Here is a 23,543-nt window from a genome sequence, read left to right as displayed (position 1 = left end):
TCCTGCATTTCCAGTTGACAAATTTAGAACTTGGCTGCCCTGGTAATTTGGTTAATTCCAAAATATGCTCCAGTCTGGCCAGAGAAAGTGCTGTGAGAACAGCTCCCGCAGTAAGCAATGGCCCAGTCTTACACCTCATCCTCTCCTGCAATGCTAAAAGGCCCTAAGCTGCCGTTGTCCCCAGAGCCACCAGCGCTGCCCCACGCGCTCCGTGGGTGACTGCTGCCTGCAGCGGGCAGCCAGGAGGCTGCCGGGGACACCACGCACAACGCTCAGGGGCAATCTGCCTCTCCTGTGCACTGCTCCTTCAGCAGGACACCAAAGTGGGATCAAAAAGCTTAAATCATTTGCTGTAGAAGGCAGTAGTTTGCTGTCCCACAGGATTTTCTTACTGGTGGCAACGTGGGGGAAAAACTTACAACCAAACGGGTTTGTAAAAGCTATTCAGAGGTTTGACTAGAGCAAACCCACAGACTTTCAGAGCGTAAAATCTTCCTGAAGCTGCCAAACTGTCATGGCTATGAACTGTGGCAGCCCCAAAAAGCTGCAGGCCTGGTCTGAGTGAAGAAGGCAACTGTGTTACATGACCAGTTCCTTTTCTGGCGGCACTTCCACGTCAGCGTCTTCTCACAGCCTGTTCCAAGAAGCTTACTAGCTTCCAGTAAGTAAGAACCTTCACGTCAAATCCCAGTTCTCCCAAAAAGTGCACCCAACACCATACTGAGTCGTCCCCTGTAATTCTTTATTAGAATTATGGATGAATATATTTTAAATCAATCTAAAAAAATAATGAATCAAGGTACAGTACATGCATAAAATACAAAGTAATTTACAAAAATCAAAATAGCATCTTCAGAACTAATACTAGGAGGAGAAATGGATTAAAAAAAACAAGTGGCCAACTACAGCAATGCCTTCCGTGTGCCTTACACATCATGAGCACCGCAAGACAGAAAGGTTGGGTACGAAACGCAGCTGGTAGAGCCTACCCAGATTTGGATGTTCCAAGTGGGTCATATCAGAGTTTGAGAAACATCGCCTACAATCGGGTACTTCCCTGTAATTGTATAAATAACTGCAGGCATTTATACAACAAACGGTTCTTTTAAATACTGTAGAAATTCAGTGCCTAAAGCCCCCAAATCTCAATATTAAGGATGTGATTGGGAATAGCACACACTGAGTGATATGCAGTGGTTTCAGAGTGCAGTGACAGAAGGCACAGTTCATGTATCCCTGAACAAGCTAATCGAACAGATGATTTGTACTAAGCGACAGACCACAGAAGGAAATGCACCCAGCAAGAAAACTACTCCAGATGTTTTTGTTTAAGAACATATAGCAAACCACTGGAATAATTTAAAAATACTGGATGAAACAGAACTGAAAACTAAGACCAGGTTGTGGAAGTTGTTGATTCATCAACTCAAGCACTTGAATATATTAATATACGTAGCCTGTATTAATAAATGTGATGTGCAATATGTGACAACACCCTTCAAATCTGTGTGCCATGAAAGAAAAAAGGCATCCTCAAATCCTGATACCACCAGCACTGTGGAGGCCAAGTCTCGGGCAGCACAAAAACATGCTGCAAGTTCCAGTGTTAGAGTGACCCTTCATCAGTTACGCAGCTCGTGCTTTTGCTTTCTTCCCAAGAGGCACCTCAAGCCGAGTCCCACCAGCGGCTCGGCGGTCAGCCTCCCAGCAGCTCTGCCTCACCGCACAACCTCCTCCGCAGCAGGTGCCAAACCACAAAAGCTCATTCACAGGTAGCAAACCCCCTGCTGCTTGTTTGCAAGAAATTCTCTTTTCTCCCCCATAATATTCTATAGAAAAATCCTCAACTTGACAATCTGAAGATGTAGCCAAAAACATTAACTTACATTAAAATTGCACTTCAGAGCAACAGGCATTTCATCAAGCTTTAGATGCAGTATACAACACCTTGAGACACAGAAAGATTATCCTGCCCAGAGATATTTTCCTAGTTGACCTGACAGTAATTGTTTTGCAAGGAGCAGCAGAATACCATCTTCAAGAGCTCACTAAAGGGGTCTGTGCTCTGACTAGCGGGCATCATGTTGGAAAGAGATCAGATCAGTTCCAAACAATTTACTGAACCAAAACCAGCAAGTCGGTGTTGGGAAAATACTGCAGCCACACAGAAGCAATAGATTTATAAACACTGAAATCAAAGTGTTTAAGACATGGAGAAATTCAGAAGGAATAAGCAGTAACTAAACACAAGAAAGTAACCACAAGAATTACAAATATATTTAAATCTTGGACCTGGGGAATATACACAGCCTTTTAGGAAAGAATGAACAATTCTATATATTCTGACAGCACTGCATCTTTGGTTTGTTTTCAGTGGTTGGAGGGACGTGAATGGGAACCACGTTGTTGCTTGGAGACATATCGTTTTCACGTCTGTCGGACATTTGCTTCTGGGAAACAATACGGTAGATCTCTGGAAGATGAGAAAGAGCTAGTCATTACGGGTACACCAGCAATACACCAACAGAAAGTTAAGTCTGGGGGAAACCAGGCATAAAATGTATAAAGATTTCCCATAGTTTTGGAAATACATAGGTAATGCGCAGAAGCATTCACAAGAAGTTCAGTTGTGATGCTTTCTATATTCAGAACATAAAATATTTTTGCAAAAGAAACTAATTTTTTGACAACTGTTTTATCCCCTTGGGATAAGAGTTAGTAAATGGACAGAATTCACCAATTTTTTTTGCTAGGGATCAGAAACTATGTACCCCACCAATTCCTTCTGATGGTCCCCAAGGCTCTGGGGACAGTGGTTGCCGGTTTGCTGACGTATCCGCAGACAACAGCGGGATTAAAAAGAACCACTCAAAATTTCTCTCTCCGATAGGATGCAAGGGCACTTTCTTCTCTCTCAGCATGCCTATCACATACAAGAGCTTGTCTGTCATCCAAGCGGAGACCTGGCCCCTCCAGCAGAACACAAGCCCTTTACAAAAGTCCCTGTGTTAGTGCAGCTAAACTTCAAAACTACAGAGAAGAAATACAGACTCCAGACAAAGAAATTCCAGGATCAGAGAGCACGGGTTAAACTCCTGTGCCTTTCCCAGCACACTGCCAACAGGGAACGCTGCACACCCGCACCGAAAGCCTTGCCCAGTTTCCTGGCATTTGTTAGTGGCCGACGGCATGTGCTGTACATAAGCTCTGAGTAGCTACAAAAGCAGTTATTTCAGCGGCACAGAAGAAAGAGTACGGCATGTGTAGCGGTTCAGCCCCAGAAAGGAAATAAAGGATACCAAAAATAGCACATGGGGAACTCACTTGCAAATTCAAGTTTTAAACCAATAAAGTTTTTTAAAAAAAAAAAGCTTGCTAAACCTCAGTTTAACAAAAAGTTTGAAAGTGGTTCAGAATCAGCAAAAAGCCAACCCTAAAATGACAACATCACATCTTCTACTTCGCACAACAGAAAAGCGCGCTGGCAACAAATACACCAGCACTGCCAAGCAGCAGAGCCCCTGAGAGAAGGGAGTCGATGCCCACACCCAATTTGCATGCTCCAGCTCACTGCCCTGCCATAAGGTTTCAGATAAACCCAGGCTGCGAGGGTTGTCCGCACTTCGCTCCTCCTGCAGAGCAAAGCGGGAAGAGCACAGCTCACAAACAACTCCGGCAAACCAAAGTGAAGGCCCAAGTTCTTTCGGAGGTCTGAAGTCTCTTATCAGCTGGATAATGACTGTCCAAAACACACACCTCACCTGACCCCAAACCAAGACACGTCTTTTCCACCAGAAACTTGTCATTAGTGACTAGCCTTTGTTCAGAATTTTAATGAGCTGCTGCTTAGGGCACATCCTGACATCATTTCAGTACTGGAAATTGAGCAACCTTGTGCAGAGAGGTCCTCTTTGCTGCCAAGAGCTGATCACACAGCTAAGTGCCTGCTTTTACAATGGGAAGAGATGGCACTGAGGAGCTAAAAAGGGTCCCTGACAAACAAGGCTTGAAAACCTTCCCCCTGATGCAACAAGCCTGCACTGATTTAAGCTGCCAACACAAACAGAGGCCAAGTGCTCCCCAGGAAGAGTAAGAGCAGGGCTGCACGCATCCACGGGACTGCTGGCAGAATAAAAATCTCTCACGTAGATACTGTGCTGTATCTATGGACTGTACAAGTAACATTAACCTTTGCAAGTGGCGCTTTGCAAGAATCTGCCTGTTGGGCCTCCAAACTTATGGCCCAGACTCAGATAGGGATAAAGTATTCAGAAAAATGGATTTTACATACGCATTCAGTTACAGATCAAGTCACTGAGGCAACCAAACAAGAGCTGCACACGTAAAAGGGTTTTCTGATTTCACCCTTCCTTGAGTTCAGTCTTCTTTCCAACAGTCTTACACATAGGCAACTTCACAGCTTAAGTGAATCCCATGAAACCAGATCTTTAAAGCCACCTGCAACCCCATATGGGAATTTGCAGATAAAGATCAGCTTCGCCTTGTGGCAGGCCGCTCCATGTTCAGCAGAGCACCAGTGTGCAGAGGTGGGAGAAGCACGGCTGGAAGAGATCTGCTCTGCATTCTTCAGGGCAAGTTTTCTGCTCCACTACCCTGCCCCAGCTCAGGGTAGACAGCCAGTTTACCTCCAAGTGCAGAATGCTTCCCGTTCCTATTCAACGGAAGGCTCTTGCTGCCTTCGTTACTGGAAACTCTCTAGTAGCACCTTCGGCAGCAGCAATTCTCAGTTCTCCAAAGAACTTCCTGAGCAAGTTCTTACTAGTCCCTAACACAAGCTGTCACACACTTCCTTCACCAAGCAAGGACTGGCAACCAGGGTGCCCTCTGTGTAACACCCTTATCTTACAGCAAAGATCTTCAGTAAACAGCCCTGAAGTCTTAAAAACAATCTTAACAGCATTGATTTATCTGCTGATAAAGGGTCTATGCCTTCTGTCTCTGAGAACATATTTCCATGATCCCCACTTCCACAGCCTCCCCAGCAGTCCTGCAAGGACGTTTAGCACTTGTGCTGCTTGAATCAACTTGCAGCAGCCCCAAGTTTGTTGCTCACTGCCGCTTCTCCCTCCTCTGCAGTGTAAATCTTTGCGCAGCCACAGCGTACTGCCCTAGACGAAAGCCTAAATGGCTAAAACCTGCCTTTCCCTGGATCAGCTGCACACTTTCACCACACACAGCTGTGCTGGTGTGAAAGGGGAGGTGGGAACAGCTTAAACCTGCTCTCACAGGGGGAAAATGCCCAGCAGCAAAGCCTACGCTGAAACTGGTCTGCACTGAGGAATGCCAGGCTAATGAAGACATGTGCTTTTTAATGAAGACACTACACTTTATGCTCTGCTCAGTGACTGAATGAGACCTTATTAAGAGCACATTCAGCAGAATGCATCACTGCATAATTGGTAACTGTGTGAGACAGGCCTTGCACTGTAAGAGGGCTGGGAAAAAGTGACACTGCTGCCTAGGAGGAGCTTGTCTGGTCCTTGTCTGCTCAGCCTGCACTAGTGTTTCATTCATTTTCAGGTGTACAGAGCTAAGAAAAGAGGAAATCCCTAGATTTTTTTTGCATTAATGCTCTGTGATGTTGTTTCCTTGGAGATGGGATTCCTTAGAGATGAAACTGTAGCAGAATGCAGTGTGGGAACAGAGACAGCACAGAGCCGGGCAGGGAACGGAGGCAGACTCCAGTTTACTTTAAGGATGCTTTATCCTGCTGTGAATGCTCAGAGTGGATAGGATTATAATACCAGTCTCTCCTATTTGCCAGATGATACAAAGCAGCTTTGTGTGCGCAACAATCAGCCCTTGAAGTCTAGACATCTTGCAACAGAAGAATTTGGATAGGGACCATTACTCTAAGCCACAGAAGGAAAAGGTCCCCAAAACCTTATCTAGCATCCACAGCAGGACAGGAAGCCCACTAGATGCAAGATATACCCCCCTCTAAAAGTCCTCTATAGTATAGGGAAAGAAAAGCTTTCTCCCCCTTCTTCCACCTGTAACAACAGCAGATCACATACTCACTTAGGCTGTGCTAACTATAATGGATTCGTATTTCCCATGCCCGAAGCCATCTATTCAAAGTGTCTTAATCAGAGAATCTAGGTGTGGAGAAGCTTAACACAGACCCTGCTACACCTCCAAGGGAAGTACTCTTACAAGTTTCCAACACTGTACCAACCAGACCAGCTTCAGTAGGGCTGGAGAAGAAAGGAGTCTGGCTACAGACCTTAGTCACAACACCCTGTTCAGGAGAGATCTAAGCAGCTCTGTGAAAAGCATCGGGAGCAGCCTGGGATGTCTCTGCGGTGCAGTTCCCAGCACTGCAAATACTAGCAGAGCTGGTGCAGCAGCATGCTCTGCCCCTTGTTCTGTCAGCCACCTCCGCTCGCAGCCTGTGGCAAAGCCTGTTGGCTTTACCAACTTCCTTCTTCAAAGGACAGTGAGCATTCCACCCGCAGGCACTATGCTCGGAGGCAGCCTTGCCAAATACAGATTATCCATGATTCTGCAGGGTCACTCTGAAAACTACATTCCTCAGATGACTGCTCCCCTCTTCCCTTCAAAGCAAATCATTAACAGAAAAAGCCAGCTGTGAAGTGTTATCAAGAAGTTTATTGGCAGAACATTCATCCTTAGCATGCCAGTCACAGCCAAGATGGAGCCAACCTGCTGCTAATGCATTATTTACTTCATCTTTATCTCCCTGAAACAGGAGCTCCTGTCTGGAGCAAGCCACATGCCCACTAATCAGCAGAAGCATTTCTTCCAGCACAGTTGAACCAGTCCCTCCTGAACAAGGATCCTGTCCGCATACCCAAGAGCTCTTTACCCAAAAGACTGTCAGAGCTACATGCAGGGAACATTGACATTTGTGGAAAAGCAACAGCCTCAACAATCTGTCAGAGTCCACCGAGGGCAAGTTTTAATCGCTTGTTCTACCATTACAGACTGCTCTCCCTTACACAAAAATTAAACTAGAAAAACATCAAACCTCCACGAATTAGACTTCAAAATAACTTCTGGAATAAAAGGTACTGTTGGAAGCATATGAGGAGAGATAAAGAAACAGCCTAGCCTGTGCCCAAGAGGTGAACTGCTTCCCCATGGCAACAGCAGTATATCGTCTGAGTGTCACACAGCTCTGTGGAAGTAAAGCAGCAGCCCAGGGCATGCAGGAAACTTTCCACCTCTTCAGCCATCACTGTTACAGAAAAGAACGGTCCAACAGGAGATGGGGGCAATTAGGTGACCAGTTTATATTGGCTATGACAGCCTGACAGCCACCTTGGGAGGGGATAAACAATGTCTGATATATTTCCAGTTCTGTTTTATTAGTGCTGGTGCTGAACGAGTATGAAAGTTAATTAACACCTTAATCTGAGAGTCCTGATCCCCTCTGAAAACTGAAAGCGCAGGAAGGAAGGCTGTTCTACATTGCACACAGCACATTTGGCCAGAATCTGACCCAAAGTTCAGTCTAGGTGCTCCCGAGAGGGGCTACCAAGGACACATGCACAAAGGAAGAAGTTTCAGGTTTTAGCAGTTACAAGGAAGCAATAAAAATGTCTTTCTCCTGAAAAATCCACACCCAAATTCACGAGCATTTTTGACAGGACTGCCTTTAGGTAGGTGATGAAAACAGGAAATCCAGCAGGCATCCCAGATACCAATGCATTCAGCCACTCCTTAGCCATCCACCCTCCGATGGCATTAGTAGTTAGTCATGTAGGGAGTAAATGTATAAGCTAACGCAACTTCCCTCTTATTTTTTTTTTTTTTTTTAATTTGTGCAAGGTTGAATTACAACCAAATGACTACACTGAAGTTAAAAGGAAACCACATGGTTCCGCTGAAGAGGAAATGAACTCAAGTTCTAGTCCCAGCATTGCATGAAGTGGCAAGACGCCAAGCATCCCTATGCACTATTTATTCATCTAACATAGACAAGCTTTTTTGCTAGTGTATGGACAGGAGCACTACTGCTTAGGAACCCACTGTAAAAAACACAAAAGAATCAGAACCTATTGGAGGCCTCTTACAACTAGGGATAAGACAAGAAACAGATGGACACCAGCAGGTAATACTCCAGCAGCCTAACAACTCACTCTCTCCACTGCTAGGGTGTTCATAAAGCATTTCAAACAAATCAAGAAAATACTACAGAATTTATACTTTTATTACAGTAAATAACTTCCTAGCTGCCTCCTCACCTGCGTGTTCCAGTATGGCTAACAAGTCCTTTTTGGTGTGTTTTTAAAAGAATATCTAAATTAGCTGGCAAAGAGAAAAAAAATTCAAAACTAACTAGGTACAAATGTCACAGCAATGAGATCTGATTAAGAGAGACACATAGTTTAGAAGTGGGGCCGCTGCTCATATCAAGCAGATCACGTAGCCTGGCACATGCTACACTGGGATGGAGGAAGTTTAGATTTGTAAGTGGGAAACACGTTGGAGGCACTCGGAGAAAACAGAGAGACTCCCTGGTGCACCTAGAACAGAGAGACATACCAAAACAGAGGAGTCTCATGTTTTGAAGACCCGGACTAGAGATTTGGAGAGGCATTTGCCAAAGCTAGGAATGACAAAAGCTCAAAAACTACACATGCCACTGTTGTCCCCCTATGCCCTATCTGACGGGATACACAGCAATACAGAAGTCCCATGGCAGCTAGTGATTTCCACACCAATTTGTGAATTCCGACCCTATCCTTTATAAGCCACGGTTAAGTTAAGGTCCCCCACATAGTTGTAGTTGAATGTCTCAGACTATTAACAAGTTTTGCCTATCTAAAAAAAGGGTTTAAGCAAAAAGGAAATACTTTATCCATAGAGCATAAAAAATGCAGCCCTCACTGCCATCACACGTTACAGAGCCAAAAGTCCAGCCAGGGCTATGAAATGCAATGACAGTGACTACCCTGCAGCTCAGGAGTCACTACGTCTCAGACTACCAGTATTGTTCAAAGGAAGGATCTCTACTCTTTCATCCCTTTTACCTTGACAGCTATTATGGTCACCATTAAAGATGGAAACAAACTAGATTGACTTCTCCTCTGATAAATGTTGTTTTATGACTGTTTTATGACCTCCAATGACTGTTTTAACTTGATGCTTGCATGAAACAATTCCCTCCTGTGGGCACTCCCTATATCACACACAAATGGGAAACTGAAACATAAACCAGGCTGACTAGAAACCTGAGGCAAATCAAAGTGAACAAGGATTCATTCCTGAGTTCAAGCTGGCCTTTCAACTGTGACACTTCGAAACTGGACTCCAAATCTTATGGCTGTGAAGAATCATTAAATAGTAAAATTTTAAACACTTTACAGGGAAAGAAATGCCTATCTGCATCATATCTGAGCAGCCTTCTGCCCTTCCCCCTCAAAGCACAAAGCACTAGATGACTCACCTGTCAGAATAGTCTGGAAAGCTGCTTCCACATTTGTAGAGTCTAAAGCAGACGTCTCAATAAATGACAAACCATTCTTCTCTGTGTGGACAGAAATACTGTAATTAGATGGGTACATCACATATCTGTTTCCTGTCTGGAAGAACTTCTGTACCAGATTATATTTGTGGTGTTCCTGATGAGATGCACAAGTATCAAGAAAAAAATATAAAAAGTTGTGGGTTTTTCCCCCTTATGTGATCTGAAAGCAACATCACCCAACACCAACATTAGAATTTACGCTCATCCTCAAGTCCAGTGCTGTGTTACTTTGAGGCACACCTTCCTACATCACTGAAAATGAGAATATATTGCACTTTCAAGAATTGTGTGAGGAAGCTTCCTGGATTTCCTTTAACCTCATCAAGTTTCTCCATCTCCCAACTGCTAGTATGTCACCGCAGCTTATCTAACAGGGCTAGCCCTGTCGGGGGAATGGCAGTCCTGCACCTGCAGGCAGGGATCCTCACTGGCCATAAACTCTGCAAATGCAGCTACAGCAAGCCTTAATGCAAGAAACCCAGCTACACTCCTGGATGAAAGAAATTTGGCCAAAAAGAAGGCAAGATTTACAGAAACTAGAATTATTTTCCACAGATCTTAATTCTGTAACAAGAGTCAGAAAGCCAGTTAAATGAAAGTCTGTTCAGCCACGGGCATCTGCGTAGAGCTCCAGACTAGTTGGTACAAAGAAGGCAATATACAGGTGCAAAGCTACCACCATACAAGAAACACAAACCTAAAGCCATAGGCACAGTTTCTGTGAGAAAAGCAATGCATAGGCAAGAGAATAAATCTGGTTCAAGATCTTGAAGTGCCTCTGGCTGATTCTTGAAACCACATCAGCATGCATGTTCTACAAGGCTTCCTTTTTGACTGAATTAAAGAGAGGCAAACACCAGTATGTAACACTGAGGAACATCACCAGCAGTACTGTTTTTCCTCCTACCAGCACACTCGCGTATCTAAGACCAGGTAGGCAGATCCCCAGACAGTTAGCATTAGGAAATTATTTTGAGTTCACCAACCTGCAAAAGCTCTGGCCTCATCTGTAGGGACTGCTCTCAGGTGGCGCAAGTCACTCTTGTTTCCCACAAGCATGATTACAATATTGCTGTCAGCATGGTCTCGCAGCTCTTTCAACCATCGTTCTACATTCTCATAAGTAAGGTGCTTAGCAATGTCATACACCAATAATGCCCCTACAGCTCCGCGATAGTACCTGTGGGTGAAGAGACATATTAGAGAACCAGCAAGAAACATCATGATTAAAAGTGACAACTTACTGTGCAACAATGGGAAATAGCTATTACTAAGACAGCTATACAAAAAAAAAAATCCAGAAACAGGCTACGTGGGACTTGAAGCAGTGAAGTAGAACATCCAGACTAGGGTTATGCCACAGGACCACCAGAGCAGCCAGGACAGCTCGAAGTCTAGGTGGTAAGCCAAGCCTCATGCTTGTGTAGAGAACCCTGCATCGCAAAAATGAAGCTCTGGAATCTGTGGGGAGCTGCTGTCACCTTCAACCTCTGATCCACTCCTAAAAAGTCTCCCCCACCCATCACTGTGGGTGCAGTACGGGCACAGCCCATAGTGATAAAGAGACTTTAGAATGACTCACTGGATCATAAAAACATCAACCTGATCTATTCCCTTTTAAAAAGGCCACAGCTGGTCTCCTTTCAGACTAGAGAGAGGCACAGTAATGCATTCAAAAAGAAACAGGCTGTGTTCTCCCACCCCACAATTACCTCCAGCTTTACTTAAATCCAGCTTTTGCTATGCTATTTTTTTCCAATTAAATAAGCAAGCAAAGTGAGCAGTCTTTCCATACTGCTACAGGAGGGTTCCTGGTCTTAGGTTACCACTCATAAAACCTCAATGAACACTGATATTACTTTATCAAACTTGCATTGAAATGAGTCTCTCAAAGCTCTTGCATTCTAGGCTTGAAATGCCTCCTGTTACATATCATGGGAGCACTGAGAAGTAAATCAGTTTGTGCAGGGACACACTGTATCAAGTTTCTGGACTGAATAATATTTAAGCTTCCTTCCCCCACAGGTTGTGTATATTACACAACCTGTTTGCAGTTTCTGAAGAATCAGAAGGGCCCAAAATGACCCTCCTCAACAAAACTTTCTCTTCAGCCGTACAAGCTATCACTTACGCTGATGTTATAGCTCGGTATCGCTCCTGCCCTGCTGTGTCCCATATCTGAGCCTTTATTGTCTTCCCATCAACTTGAATGCTTCTTGTTGCAAACTCTACTCCAATGGTGCTTTTGCTTTCCAAGTTAAACTCATTGCGAGTGAATCGAGACAGAAGGTTACTCTTGCCTACTCCAGAGTCTCCAATAAGTACAACTACAAGACAAAAACGACATGAGAATCAGATTCCAGATGTAGATAATATAGTGACAATCACCTGCAATAAACATTCATTTTCCAGAATGAAGCATTTGTCCTGGGTCTACTGTCCAAGTGTTGATATTTCTAGAGAACCAGAGCTGCCACACACTCCAGCATTTTGAACAGACATTAGACTCGACTTTTACTTGTTGCATTTCAGTATCCTTTGACCAACATGGAAGAACATTCCTCCTCCAGGAAGACTATACATGGCTGCAAAAAGTCAAGGACAGTTTGGATTTCACATCCTTGTAACAACACTAGAACTAAAAAAATGAAACAAAAGCCACACACCATGCAACTGAAATCTGTTTTGCTGAACGCAGGGCAGGCAGCAGACTCTGCCTGCACTTTACACTCTTTATACCTTTGCAGAAGGGAGGTTCCCCACTGGGGCAGAAAAATTTGGGAATGGACTAAAGAAGAACCAAACCCAAAAAAACCACAAGACCACCATCACCCTGATGGACAGTTTAAAAATGTTAGCTGTGCCACAGCACTCTGCCCTTCCGCAGTCCCTCACTGCTGCTGCGACTCCTGGCCACTTTAGGCCAGAGCCTGAAACTGCTCTAAAATGCTGGGCCTCAGAATTAGAACCACCATCCACTCCCGCTTCCACAGCTCAGCTTGACTCATCACAGCACCAGTGCCAAGCAAACTAATTGGAAGGATTCAGCTATGCTTGACAAGAGATCGACAGAAGGTTTAAAGTCCAGTTCCTACAGGAAGAAAAGAGTCACGAGGATTCGCTGCAACATCCTGCAACGCTGAGTTGAAAGGTGCAAGTTTAAGTGTAACTTAAAACTCACTACCAAGATGCAGGCCACTGGATGAAACACATTCACACCCCTGAGTCACACCAACAGGAGCCTCTTGGGATGATCTTATGCCCTCAACAAAGATAAGGTACTGAGCTGGTAACAGAAGAAAATGGAGGAAAAAGATGACAAGTAAGATTCTTGAGAAGAATGGCTAATAACCTTAAAGTTCAGCAGTGGCTCAAGGCCAGTCAGAGCAAAAGAGTGCATGCTCAGGTGACAAAAAAAGTGGCTATGCTTGTTTGGAAAAAACAGAAATATTTGCTCAGTAATATATATCATTTAACAGTTAAGACACTGCAACACAGTGTTAAGGTTCTGTGTGGGACAACAGAGGAATGAGTCCATCAAACACACTTTAGTCACGAGAAACCCCCACTTAGTCTTAGTCTAGCAGCGCAAATACCCCCATCTGCTGCTGCACCACACAGCAGCCCTCTGAACACCATCTTCTATTTAAATAATGCAAAACAATTCTGACAAATGGGATTTCTCTGACTGTAAGGGCAGAGCAGCACCTTTTAAACACCCTCCATAAAATGAAAATTGCAGCAAATGCTAGCTTCAAACATGGCCTTGTGGAGAATACTTCATCAAAATAAACCTCTCTCCAGCTTCCTCTGCCAGCTGACTCAGCACACAGCCAGCCAAGCTACAGAAGTTGCATAAAGTACAGGGTTGCTCTGTTAACCACTTCTGTTTATGAAGATCCCAATGCAGGTAGGTGGCAAGCATGTATGCTGAACGCAAACAGGATTCTGCTTTCCTACATGACAGGTCAGCACTGTTCAGTGTCAGCTGCCCTGACACAGCTGAACAGCTTTGCTGGCACAGAACCGTCATAACTGGCACTAAACCGTCATAAACTTAGTGCAGGGGACAGAGTACCTAATTGCATCATCGTCACCCGGCAAACTGCCATACCTTTCCCCTTTCATTGGCAAATAAGCTCTTCAATAGTATTTTGGCAGGTTTAGGCCACAGTTTTAGATGACATCATATTTGTATTCAGTGGGACGTGTTACAAACAACAAGTTCCTAGGAGGCAAAAGTTGTCAACTCCCTTCGCACACCTCTGTCCTGCCATCACCCAGCATTAGCTTTGGCAGCAGCTGAACGCTTCTCTAAACAAGGAAAGCAATCTACACACATAATTTCCTTTTCCTAACAGGTTGCATCATATACCTGTTAAGTATTCCCCTCAAACATATTTTTGTTGTTCAGTGCATATTTCAAGGCACAGCTTTAAGCCATTTAACAATAGACTGATCATTTTAATTCCTCTGCCAGATTTTTTTCCTTACCTTGTCTGAATCCCATGCTGCTTATGTTCGGAATGGTTTCAAGCACCAGATTAGTATGTCCCAATTAAAAGGGGAAAATATTAGACTTTCCTCCTTGAAGTCAGCTATTTCCTCTACTTAATTGGGCCACTGCAGCTCCTCTTGAACACGGACACAAGAACAACTTGCAATGTCAGCAGGCGCCTAAGACTCCTCACACTTTCTGCATTTCTGCCAGTCTGACCAAGTTCCCTCTTTGAATACAATTATGAACTGAAACAGCTTTAACAGCCACTCAGATGGTATTAATTTTAATTTTGCTTTCCTTATCAAACCATCTCATTTTGATATTTTATACTACACGGTGTTCCCATGTATTACATTCTTAGCATAGAAATACAGGAGGAGTGACCCTGGATGGCTGAGTCCCATTCTAACTATCCCAGGCAAACAGTTTCTGGGAGGGAAATGACGTTATCTAGTTCCATGTTAAAGCTAATTGTTCCTGCACACACACTTTTATTGGGCTTTTCTTCCAGAAACTCACTCCTAATGGTTAGAAATTGCCTTCTAATTTTCAGAAGAAATTAGCTGTCAGCTGATGGTGGTGTTCGTGTGCCAGCATTGTCCATTAGCTTATTAGTTTCTTCTCCCCGTGGTGTTTATGCTGGGGTATTTACAGAAAGCAACCACATCTTCTCTCAGCTTTGTTCTACTAGCTAACCTCTCAAACGTGTCCTTATAAACAGACTGTCCATTTCCCCAAACATCTTCCCTAGGAGCTTTTCAATTTCTTTTCCACAGTGAGCAGAACTGCACACATCATTCTAGGCTAGATTTCTCTGTGATGTCTACAGGGGTTTTAATATTTCCGTCTCTACTAGGCATACCTTGAGCTGGAATTCTCTTTTCCTGACCATACCACCTTGATAGATCAGTCTGCCTGTGATCAGACCTAATTGTTCTACCTTTTAGTTGGCAAGCTCTTACTTTACCAAATTCCTACGAGTCCCCAGGCGTCAAACCTTACAGTCTGAATCCCACTCCATTTGGAGGACTGCAGTCCTCATCAGCACACAACCCTTCCAGGGCTGCGCTCCAACTTTCTCCTGTACCACCCAACTTGCATCATCAGCAAATTCCTTTACTACCTCAGCACTGGAAGGAGGAATGTCTAGAGCTGAACGTGCATTTAAGCAAGTTCAGCCACAAGACCTATCTATTCTCAAAAACCTCCATCAATAACCTTCTTTGGACCAGCACTTTCCTTACAGGAGCAGCACCTTAGAAAGCTTCGCAGTCAGGGGAGATTTCTATTGACGCATCCTGAAAGTCATGAAAGTGATCTCCCTTCCCAAGTGACTACTACTAGGCAGGTCATTCTTACTGGTTTAGTGATGTGCCAGTTCAATACCTGCAACCACGTGCTTTAAATGAATGTATTTGACTGTCTAAAGCCATTAACCACCCCAGAGGTTTAAGACAAGCTGTTGTGGTTTAACCCCAGCCGGCAACTAAGCCCCACGCAGCCACTCACTCACTCCCGCCCGGTGGGATGGGGGACAGAATCGGAAGAGTAAAAGTGAGAAAACTCATGGGTTAAGATAACGACAGTTAACAGGTAAAGCAAAAGCCGCGCACACAAGCAAAGCAAAACAAGGAATTCATTCACTACTTCCCATCGGCAGGCAGGTGTTCAGCAATCCCCAGGAAAGCAGGGCTCCATCACGCCTAACAGTGACTTGGGAAGACAAACGCCATCACTCCAAATGTCCCCACTGTCACATGGTATGGAATATCCCTTTGGCCAGGTGGGGTCAGGTGTCCCAGCTGTGTCCCCTCCCAGCTTCTTGTGCACCTCCAGCCTCCTCACTGGTGGGGCGGTGTGAGAAGCAGAAAAGTCCTTGACTTAGTGTAAGCACTGCTCAGCAATAACTAAAACATCAGTGTGTTATCAACATTATTCTCAGCACAAATCCAAAACATAGCCTCATACTAGCTACTGTGAGGAAAATCAACTCTATCCCAGCCAAAACCAGCACACAAGCATTTGGTGGAGAAGGGGGGGGGAGGATGAAGTCCATACTACTGTACAAATTTCATTCTGTAATTCCAGTTCTATTTCTGTAGAAGACCAAAATAAGAATTCCATTTCCTAAATTGCATGAAAAGCAATTTAGAGAACTACGTCAAGAAAGGATTATTAATTTTTCACCAACATTCCAGCTCACTCACCCAATTTTTATTTCTGTTAAACCTCTAACTTAAAGTATGTTCTGAAAATTTCAACTATCTCATGAAATATGTTATTGACAACCTAATCAGGTTGAAAACAGAAAGTCCAGCACCACTAGCTTGTATTGGCTATGGTAAAAGTTATTACACAAGTTGCATATTCCACAATTTAAAACAAGTACACCAGCACTAAGGGATTACAATGCCTGAAAACACTTGTCTCTGCACTGAGCTCTGCTATTAGGAGACATATAAATAAAGAGCCTGGACACATCTTCATGACGGCCAGAAGAACCTGCTGATGAACACCTCTTCCTGCCCACTTCAGTCAGAGTTTAAGGAAATGTGAATAAGATGACCTGATTCTACACCTTGTAGGTCATAGGTGATAAACCTAACATGATTATCTCTTCTATCAATCTCCCTCCTCACCTGTGCCCCCGTTTTATTCACCCATTTCCTGTCACAAAGAGAACTGGCATCTCAAAAGGCACTTTGGGGTAGGGGTCGTTCGTGACCTGTACATACAATATGTATGGAGAGCTGAGCCTCTAAACGCCTCTGTAGTAAAATGGCTAAACCGGCAGGTTTATTATAGCACAAAAGTGCCTCCACATCTAATGCAGTGAAGGCACAAGGCTTCCTACCATTGTAGAAATCAATAGGTGTCGTGCAACCACTGTTCCCCACAAATTTATCTGAACAAAACACACAAGAAAAAATGTGTTCTCTAAACCCCAAACCAACAAGTTTGTTCAGTTTCAGAGCATCTCCTCAATATCAAAGGGAAAAGCTGGAGAAATGAACATGATGGAAGCATGTAGGAAGCAGATAGCTGAAACTGGAGTTTTTCCTAACCATAAGCTGAATGTCACCACAAGTCAGGTCCATGTTCAGAAATGAGAAGTCTGACCCCAAATCCAGAGTTCCAGATGGTCAAAGCGCAGACGCAATCCTCTCAAGCTTTGTCCATAGAAAACACAAAGACATCTTCTACAAGTGAGGGTTACTTTGATATCTACTCATCTACTGCAAGTACATTACCTTAATCAAAAAGAGTTAAAAGTTCCTGCATTTAAGCCAGGCTTAATTTATTAAGTAATAAAGTAATATCCTTATATCGCCATTATATTTTCCTCCCATTAAAATTAGAGCAAGATTTCTACAAACTGGACTTCACAGGTCTTGCTTTTCCTGAAGTGCAGTGCTGGGAACAGCAGGCACTGCTCTCAACTAAACCCAAAAAGGATGGAAGAATACGAAGATGTGTGTAGCTGGACAAGAAGAATTTACCAGAAATTGTCTTTTTACAAGCTAGGCTTAGGCTTTAGCACATGCCGAAGTGTTGCAACAGAGTCAGGAGAGGGGTATTTTGTAACAGGTACTGTGATTTAAGTGTACAGCAGCATAGGTGGGCTCAGCTTACACCCGCCAGCACAGTCAGCCAGATTGTGACATACAGCTGCTGTCAGTGGCTGAAAGGACAAAACCAGAGGTCTCACCTAAACAGATGCGTGGCAGTTTAACTCAAGAGCAGTAAAAGGCAGCTAGACTAGAGCATATCACTCAACTATTTTAAACCAAGTCAAACTCTGAACTCAGTCCCACCAAACTGCCATGTCCCTTCAAGTTCAAAAACCCAGAAGAACTGTCCTACTGGATTAAGTGTCCTTATAGATCACCACTCAGCCTGACTGTCAAGAACTAATGTCTGAAAAACATCATGTGTAAGAGAACAAACAGGCTAATCCTTGTCCTAGCAAGCCCTTGCATCTTCAAACAAGCAATACCTTCAGACTTGCCATTGTAACCATCACACTGAAACGCCCCAGCAGACATTCTTCTTCCTCTATAAATTTGTGCAGTCTTTCAGACCCATTTATAGTATTTATGGCAATGTACCACTCCAAGATTTGCATACACATTCCGTGAGACTTTACGTCCTTTTGTTTTTGCCTGCTGCTCAATAAAAGAAGCATTACAGATATCCAGAGAAATTATGACCAACAGCATCTACTTTCCCTATTTGCCCACATCACTCATTATTTTAATTTTCATAAAGTTGTACATCACTTCAGTATAAGGGATATGAATCCATTAGGTCTCTCTTCTGATGATTTTGATGCCCTTCTCCATCTTTTTAATTCTACAACATCCCTTTCAAAATGGGTATGCCCATCCTGCCTACATTTCCCCTCAATCCCCAAGATGCTCACGTCTCAGATTCAAACATCAGCTTAATGTTCCCGCTGAGTTCTCGTTTCCTTGTCCAAGAGTTTTTACCTACCTCTTGCCTTTTTGACCAGTGCCTGGTAAGGAGACATTCATTTCAGAGACCTACTCACAACAATTTCAGGATCATTCCAGAGTGGTGACAGCTTGTTTAGAATGACCATCACCTTTAGGAAGCTACAAAAGTTTCCACAATTTGTATTACTCTGCATTTGTTATGTTATTTCAGCTGCCACATTAATGCCAGTTATGGGACATTGCATCAACTTCCTGCAGTCCACTTTAGCTTTGCAAAACCTGAATCGCTCATCTTCACAACACCATTTTCATAGCCTGCACTCCCAACAGCTTCTATAAACTAGTCTAAACAGAAAAAGCTTTAGGAGGGGCAATCAAGTAAACTAGCTTTGAACTCTTCTGTATAACTGGATCCCAACTTAATTATTTCCCAATTATATAAGGAAGCAGGTCTACTAAAAGATAGGACCTCTCCCAACAAACTCTGCATCACCGATATTCCCAGGCCTTCACAGCTAAAACATTAATCATAAGCATACTGACTGAATCGTATGAACAAGTAAAAGTAACGTAATGGTTTTGATAACTTGTACACGTAAGTACCTAAAAATAAGATTGCTTGAAGTGATTAAACTAGTGGTCAGCAAGGGCCTTGCCAATGCTGCAAGCTGAGAAAAGAGGCCCTTCTTGGTACTTCCCCATTTGATTTTAATAGCAGTATAGATGACTGATTTATAGCTAGAAATAATGCCACTTTCCACATGGCAATTGGACAAAATGGGCAACAAAAAAATGTAATTCCTCAAAGTTATTACAGGAGCTTAAGGATACAGAAGAAAAGCACTGATGTCTTCCTTTACCTAAGTTTCATGACAACAACCACTGGATCTCCCACCATCACAACATAATAAGCAATACTCCAAATCCTAAATTCAAATTTACAATACCATATTGCAACAAACGGCTATTTTCTACAACACTTTGCTTGCTTTTGCAGTAGGATTTAAAAAATTGGATAGTCAACTTCAAAACATCAGCGTTTCTGTACATGTTTCACAGCATGCTTTATGAACCTTTACAGCAGGCTGCTATTTTACTCTGCAGGGAGTGAAAACCGAGTACTTAACTACAACCTGCAACATTTTAACCCAGCTCGCTGCCATAGGGCTGACTGGAAGGGCATGGGACCTGGCAGATAAGGTATTCCTGCCCTTCTCTGCTGGGTGCCGCGTGAGGTGCCAGGACAGGGTGAGAGACTGCTGGGCGTGAAACAGCAGTTACATTCCCTCCTCGCAAAGGGCTCAGAATATAGAAGGCGGCAACTAATACTACTTTATTAAATTAGCTGCATCATCTACCAACGCTGAACTCATTTACTTTACAGTCCTATTTAATAGCTGGAAAAGGAAGTAGCCCTTATCAACCTCGAGCATCTTCACTGATGATCTCTGCTCGCCATCCCAGCAGGCTGGCCGTCGCCTCAGCCTGTTCACGGAGCAGAAGCCTCGACAAGACGCCGAGACGCCAGATCACCGCTACGAACACCAGCCCGAATTTGACACGTTGGGGCGGGGGCGCGACCAGCGCCCGCAGCGCTCCGGGGCCGGCCGCGCCGCCCAGCACACCCTCGGCGACCCAGCCCCAGAAACATCCGAGCAGGGCTCGGCGATGCCCGCGGAAGCGCAGCCCCCGCCTCGCACCGGCAAGGCCGACACGGGGCCGGCCGGAGTCCCCGCGCCCCCCGCCCCGCAGCTCTCCGAGGCGGCCTGCTCGGGCGGCCGCGTTAGGGGAGCGGCAACCGGGACCCGCCCGCGGGCCCGGGCGCCTCTCCCCGCCCGCCGGGCCGGGCCCCTTCCCCGGGGCTGCGAGGGAAGCGGCGGCGGGGCGGGGGCCGGCTGAGGCGGCGGGGAGCGGAGCCCCCGCCGGAGGGTCGCGCCGTGAGGAGGCCGCTCTCCACCCCCCGCCGAGGCCGGGACCCCCTCCGGAAGGTGACCCGGCTGCCACGGGGACGAGGCGGCGCGGCCGTTACCTTTGAAGAGATAGTCGTACTCGTCGTCGCGGGTGCCCATGGTGCGGAGCGCCGAGGCGCGGCGGAGGCCGAGGACTGGGAGCGGGAGCGGGAGCCAGACCCTCCCTGCAGCCGCCGCAGCGCTTCCGCCCTCCGCGCTCTGCCCGCCCACGGACAGGTGCTTCCAGGGCAGCGCAGCGGCGGCGAGAAACTGCTTCCGGGGCAGAACCGCCCGCCCCGCCCATCCCGGCCTTAAAGGGACGGCGCCGCGGCCCGGTGGGGCGGTGGTCCGGCTGGCCCGCAGGGCCGGCAGAGACCGCACGGACACCCCGGTCGCTCCCCCGGCGGTCACAGCCGCGGGGACGGGCTGCGGCGGGAGCGCGGGGGGCGGTGGAACGGGACTAGTGCCGGCCGGGTGGCGCAGTCGGTAGGGCGGTTCCATGGTGTAATGGTTAGCACTCTGGACTCTGAATCCAGCGATCCGAGTTCAAATCTCGGTGGAACCTGGTAATTTTCCTCCCTCCCTGCTTTTTTTTTTTCGCCGTTCTCTGCCCAAATTATGGCCGGACACGCTCCTCGTGTCCCCCGGCCCGGGCTCCTTCACACAGAGGTGTACCAGCCACGCCTCAGCTCTTCACTTGGCTGGCGCCCACCAGCCACGGTGTGGGTGCTCTCCTTCCACCCCGCAGCTGCCCACAGCCACGGTGGAGTTTGGGGCGGGTTGGCGGGAAGCCCCCCAGGTCTCACAGATCCATCCTGTGAACCAGGCCAAGCGCGGCGGGCGAAGCCAATGGAGCTCGCGGCGGAGGCGTCAGAGGTGCCAACGAGCTCTTTCAGCTCATGAGGTGCAATGAGGCTGTGAGCACGGGGCCCTTCCCCGCCGCCACACCGCTGCCCACCCCGCTTCTCCCTTCCCAAAAGCCGGTCCCCCCCTCATCCGCCCCCGTGCCGTGGGAAACACCAGCTTTGTCATCGGCTTCCCTTGGCGCAGGCTTGAGACCTAAATAGAAGAGGATAAAAATAGCGCTTGTGTCCAAATGATTAAACCAGAGCCCTTAAAACTGCTCTTTTTCCACCAGCTTGCCGTTAGCAGCAGCAGTAATTTCGCCATCTCTGCAGTCAGCAGCTGCGTTATCATATCTGTACGTGGAAAGTAACCCCTGGGCATCGGCGGCAACGCTGTGCACCGTCTGCTGGAACGATAACGAATCATAACATGATCCTCTGTGTTTAAAAATAAATAGTTCACGCTGCCTCGGAGCTTCTGAGCGCAGAAAACAAAGCGCTAGTAACAAAGACATGTGATGTGTGACCGTGATGTGTCACACCACAGGCGCTGCCGGCGGAGGCTCTGCGGGAGCCCACGGGTGAGGTCGGAGCATCGGGGTCTGGGGTCACCCCGTGTCCTGCCGCCGGCGTGCCCTGGCAGACCGTGCACCTCCAGCTTCTCGCAGGTGGACAAAACCCACCGGGCATTCAGGGTGTCACATCCCCAGGACGCCGTTCCACGTGTCCTGTGGGAATAATTGCATGTGCCAGTTCTGTAAGGGCATTGCAAGGCCAGACCTCGCAGGAGCAGAAAGCATTCCGGTAGCGTAGCGGTGAGGTCTGTAGGAGTCTGCTTTGTCTTTAGATTCATCCTTTTTATCTCCAGATGAACCCAGAGTGCCCAAAATCTTGAGTCTGAAAATGCTTGTCCCACTCCTGCCGCTCTTCTCAGAAGTTATCCTACTGCACCGAGTAGTGCATTAAAATTTATAACGGATACTTGTATGTGTAGAGGCTGGGGTATGTTTATAACTCTGTAGTTAAGGTTTCTATCTCGCATCCTATTTGCAGTTCTCCATTGAACTTTGTTGTTGAAAAGCTATTAATTTTCACTTGACTTTTCTCAGGCCTGGTTTCATCCTCCAGAAATGCTATTAGTTCTAAAAAAATAAAAATAACACAGATGAAGTATTTTTAGTTATCCTCCTACAAGAGTTGTTCTCCTTTTTGCATTTTGGATTTTGCTTGTGAGCCTGGAAACACCCTTTATTTACATTTTTTGTATGCGTAAGCATTACTTCCTCTTGCACCAAATTGCAGATGTTCCTCATCTGGAACTGGCTCGTCCTACGCAAGCCTTGAGGGCACAAAGTGAGGGCAATGCCTTTTCTGGCCAAGCTAAAAATCACAGTCCCTACATTGCTGTGCTGCTATCACTTGTTGAACTTAAGACATTACAAAGCAGAGGCATTTTTACCAATCACGCACCGTAACATGAAAATTTTGCAGATTGCCATGTATATGAGCAGCGGCAGGGGTTATTTCTAGCCAAGCCCATTTAAATGCTTTTGATTGTTTATAATCAGGTTCTTCATGGTGTCGAGAGGCAAAACTGAAACAGCAGAAAGAACTTTGCATCTAAACAGGAGTCAACTGACAGCAGGGCATGAGGATAGCACTGGACTAGCAAGGAGCTCCAGAAATTAAAGTCTTATATTCTGCTCAGTCCTGGGTTAATTTTGTTCCTGTTCAGGCAAGCCCCAGATGAGAATATACAAAACCTCAGGAAATGTCGCTGTCAGCAAAGATTGGTTTTGGCTGCTCTGCTGTTTCTTTGTGTCCCCTCCTGGAGCGTGCTGATGTAGTTATGGGATAGCCTGGGACACCTCCCGTGTGTATGAAACATGGCCAAAAAGCAGAGGTCAGGCCTGAAATAACAGAGGACTGTGTGCTCTTCGACTGACAGCTTTTAATGTGAGAACAGTCATTCAGCACTGGCATTTCTGCTGCGTTAATTGCCATTAGCGTCATCCTTGCGGGAACACTAAATTAACTGCAAACCTTGAATTAGTGCTCCCTCGTAATTCTTCAGTTTGTACTTAGACACAACCGTTTGTGGAGGCAGCACGTTCCAAGCGACTGGAGCAGAGACAAGGAATGATACTCAGCTGGCCCTTGGATGTTCAATTTAGCGAAGAAAAGAAGCAGAGGTCACACTCATAACTGCGTATTTATGGTTCTGTTCTGGAAATTCATACAGCAGCTGCCAAAAAGGCCCCAGCTTTTGCCTCG

The 23,543-nt window shown here is 45.7% G+C and overlaps 1 protein-coding gene and 1 non-coding gene across 2 annotated transcripts; one reads left to right on the top strand and one right to left on the bottom strand.

Moving 5' to 3' along the window:
* Positions 1-720: 720 nt before the first annotated feature.
* RAB11A (RAB11A, member RAS oncogene family) lies at positions 721-20,663 on the bottom strand. The gene is made up of 5 exons (XM_075506378.1): positions 20,505-20,663; positions 11,649-11,844; positions 10,504-10,697; positions 9,437-9,517; positions 721-2,473 (listed from the first exon to the last, which is right to left on the bottom strand). Exons 1-5 carry the CDS (start codon positions 20,542-20,544, stop codon positions 2,334-2,336), a joined length of 651 nt encoding a protein of 216 aa, XP_075362493.1. The 5' UTR covers positions 20,545-20,663; the 3' UTR covers positions 721-2,333.
* Positions 20,664-20,917: 254 nt separating this feature from the next.
* TRNAQ-CUG (transfer RNA glutamine (anticodon CUG)) lies at positions 20,918-20,989 on the top strand. The gene has a single exon. It is a non-coding gene; the product is annotated as a tRNA-Gln (tRNA).
* Positions 20,990-23,543: the final 2,554 nt, after the last annotated feature.

Source organism: Mycteria americana, chromosome 6 (assembly GCF_035582795.1).
Source record: "Mycteria americana isolate JAX WOST 10 ecotype Jacksonville Zoo and Gardens chromosome 6, USCA_MyAme_1.0, whole genome shotgun sequence".
Lineage (NCBI taxonomy): Eukaryota > Metazoa > Chordata > Aves > Ciconiiformes > Ciconiidae > Mycteria > Mycteria americana.
This window is presented reverse-complemented; position numbering and strand designations above follow the sequence as displayed.

Bases quoted from the DNA above. Each gene is read 5' to 3' on its own strand.
- RAB11A (XM_075506378.1), bottom strand. From the start codon at position 20,544: ATGGGCACCCGCGACGACGAGTACGACTATCTCTTCAAAG. The intron at 11,845-20,504 runs GTAACGGCCGCG...TTTGTCTTGTAG, and splicing joins GTACGACTATCTCTTCAAAG to TTGTACTTATTGGAGACTCT. The intron at 9,518-10,503 runs GTTGGTGAACTC...CTGTCCACACAG, and splicing joins TGAGGCCAGAGCTTTTGCAG to AGAAGAATGGTTTGTCATTT.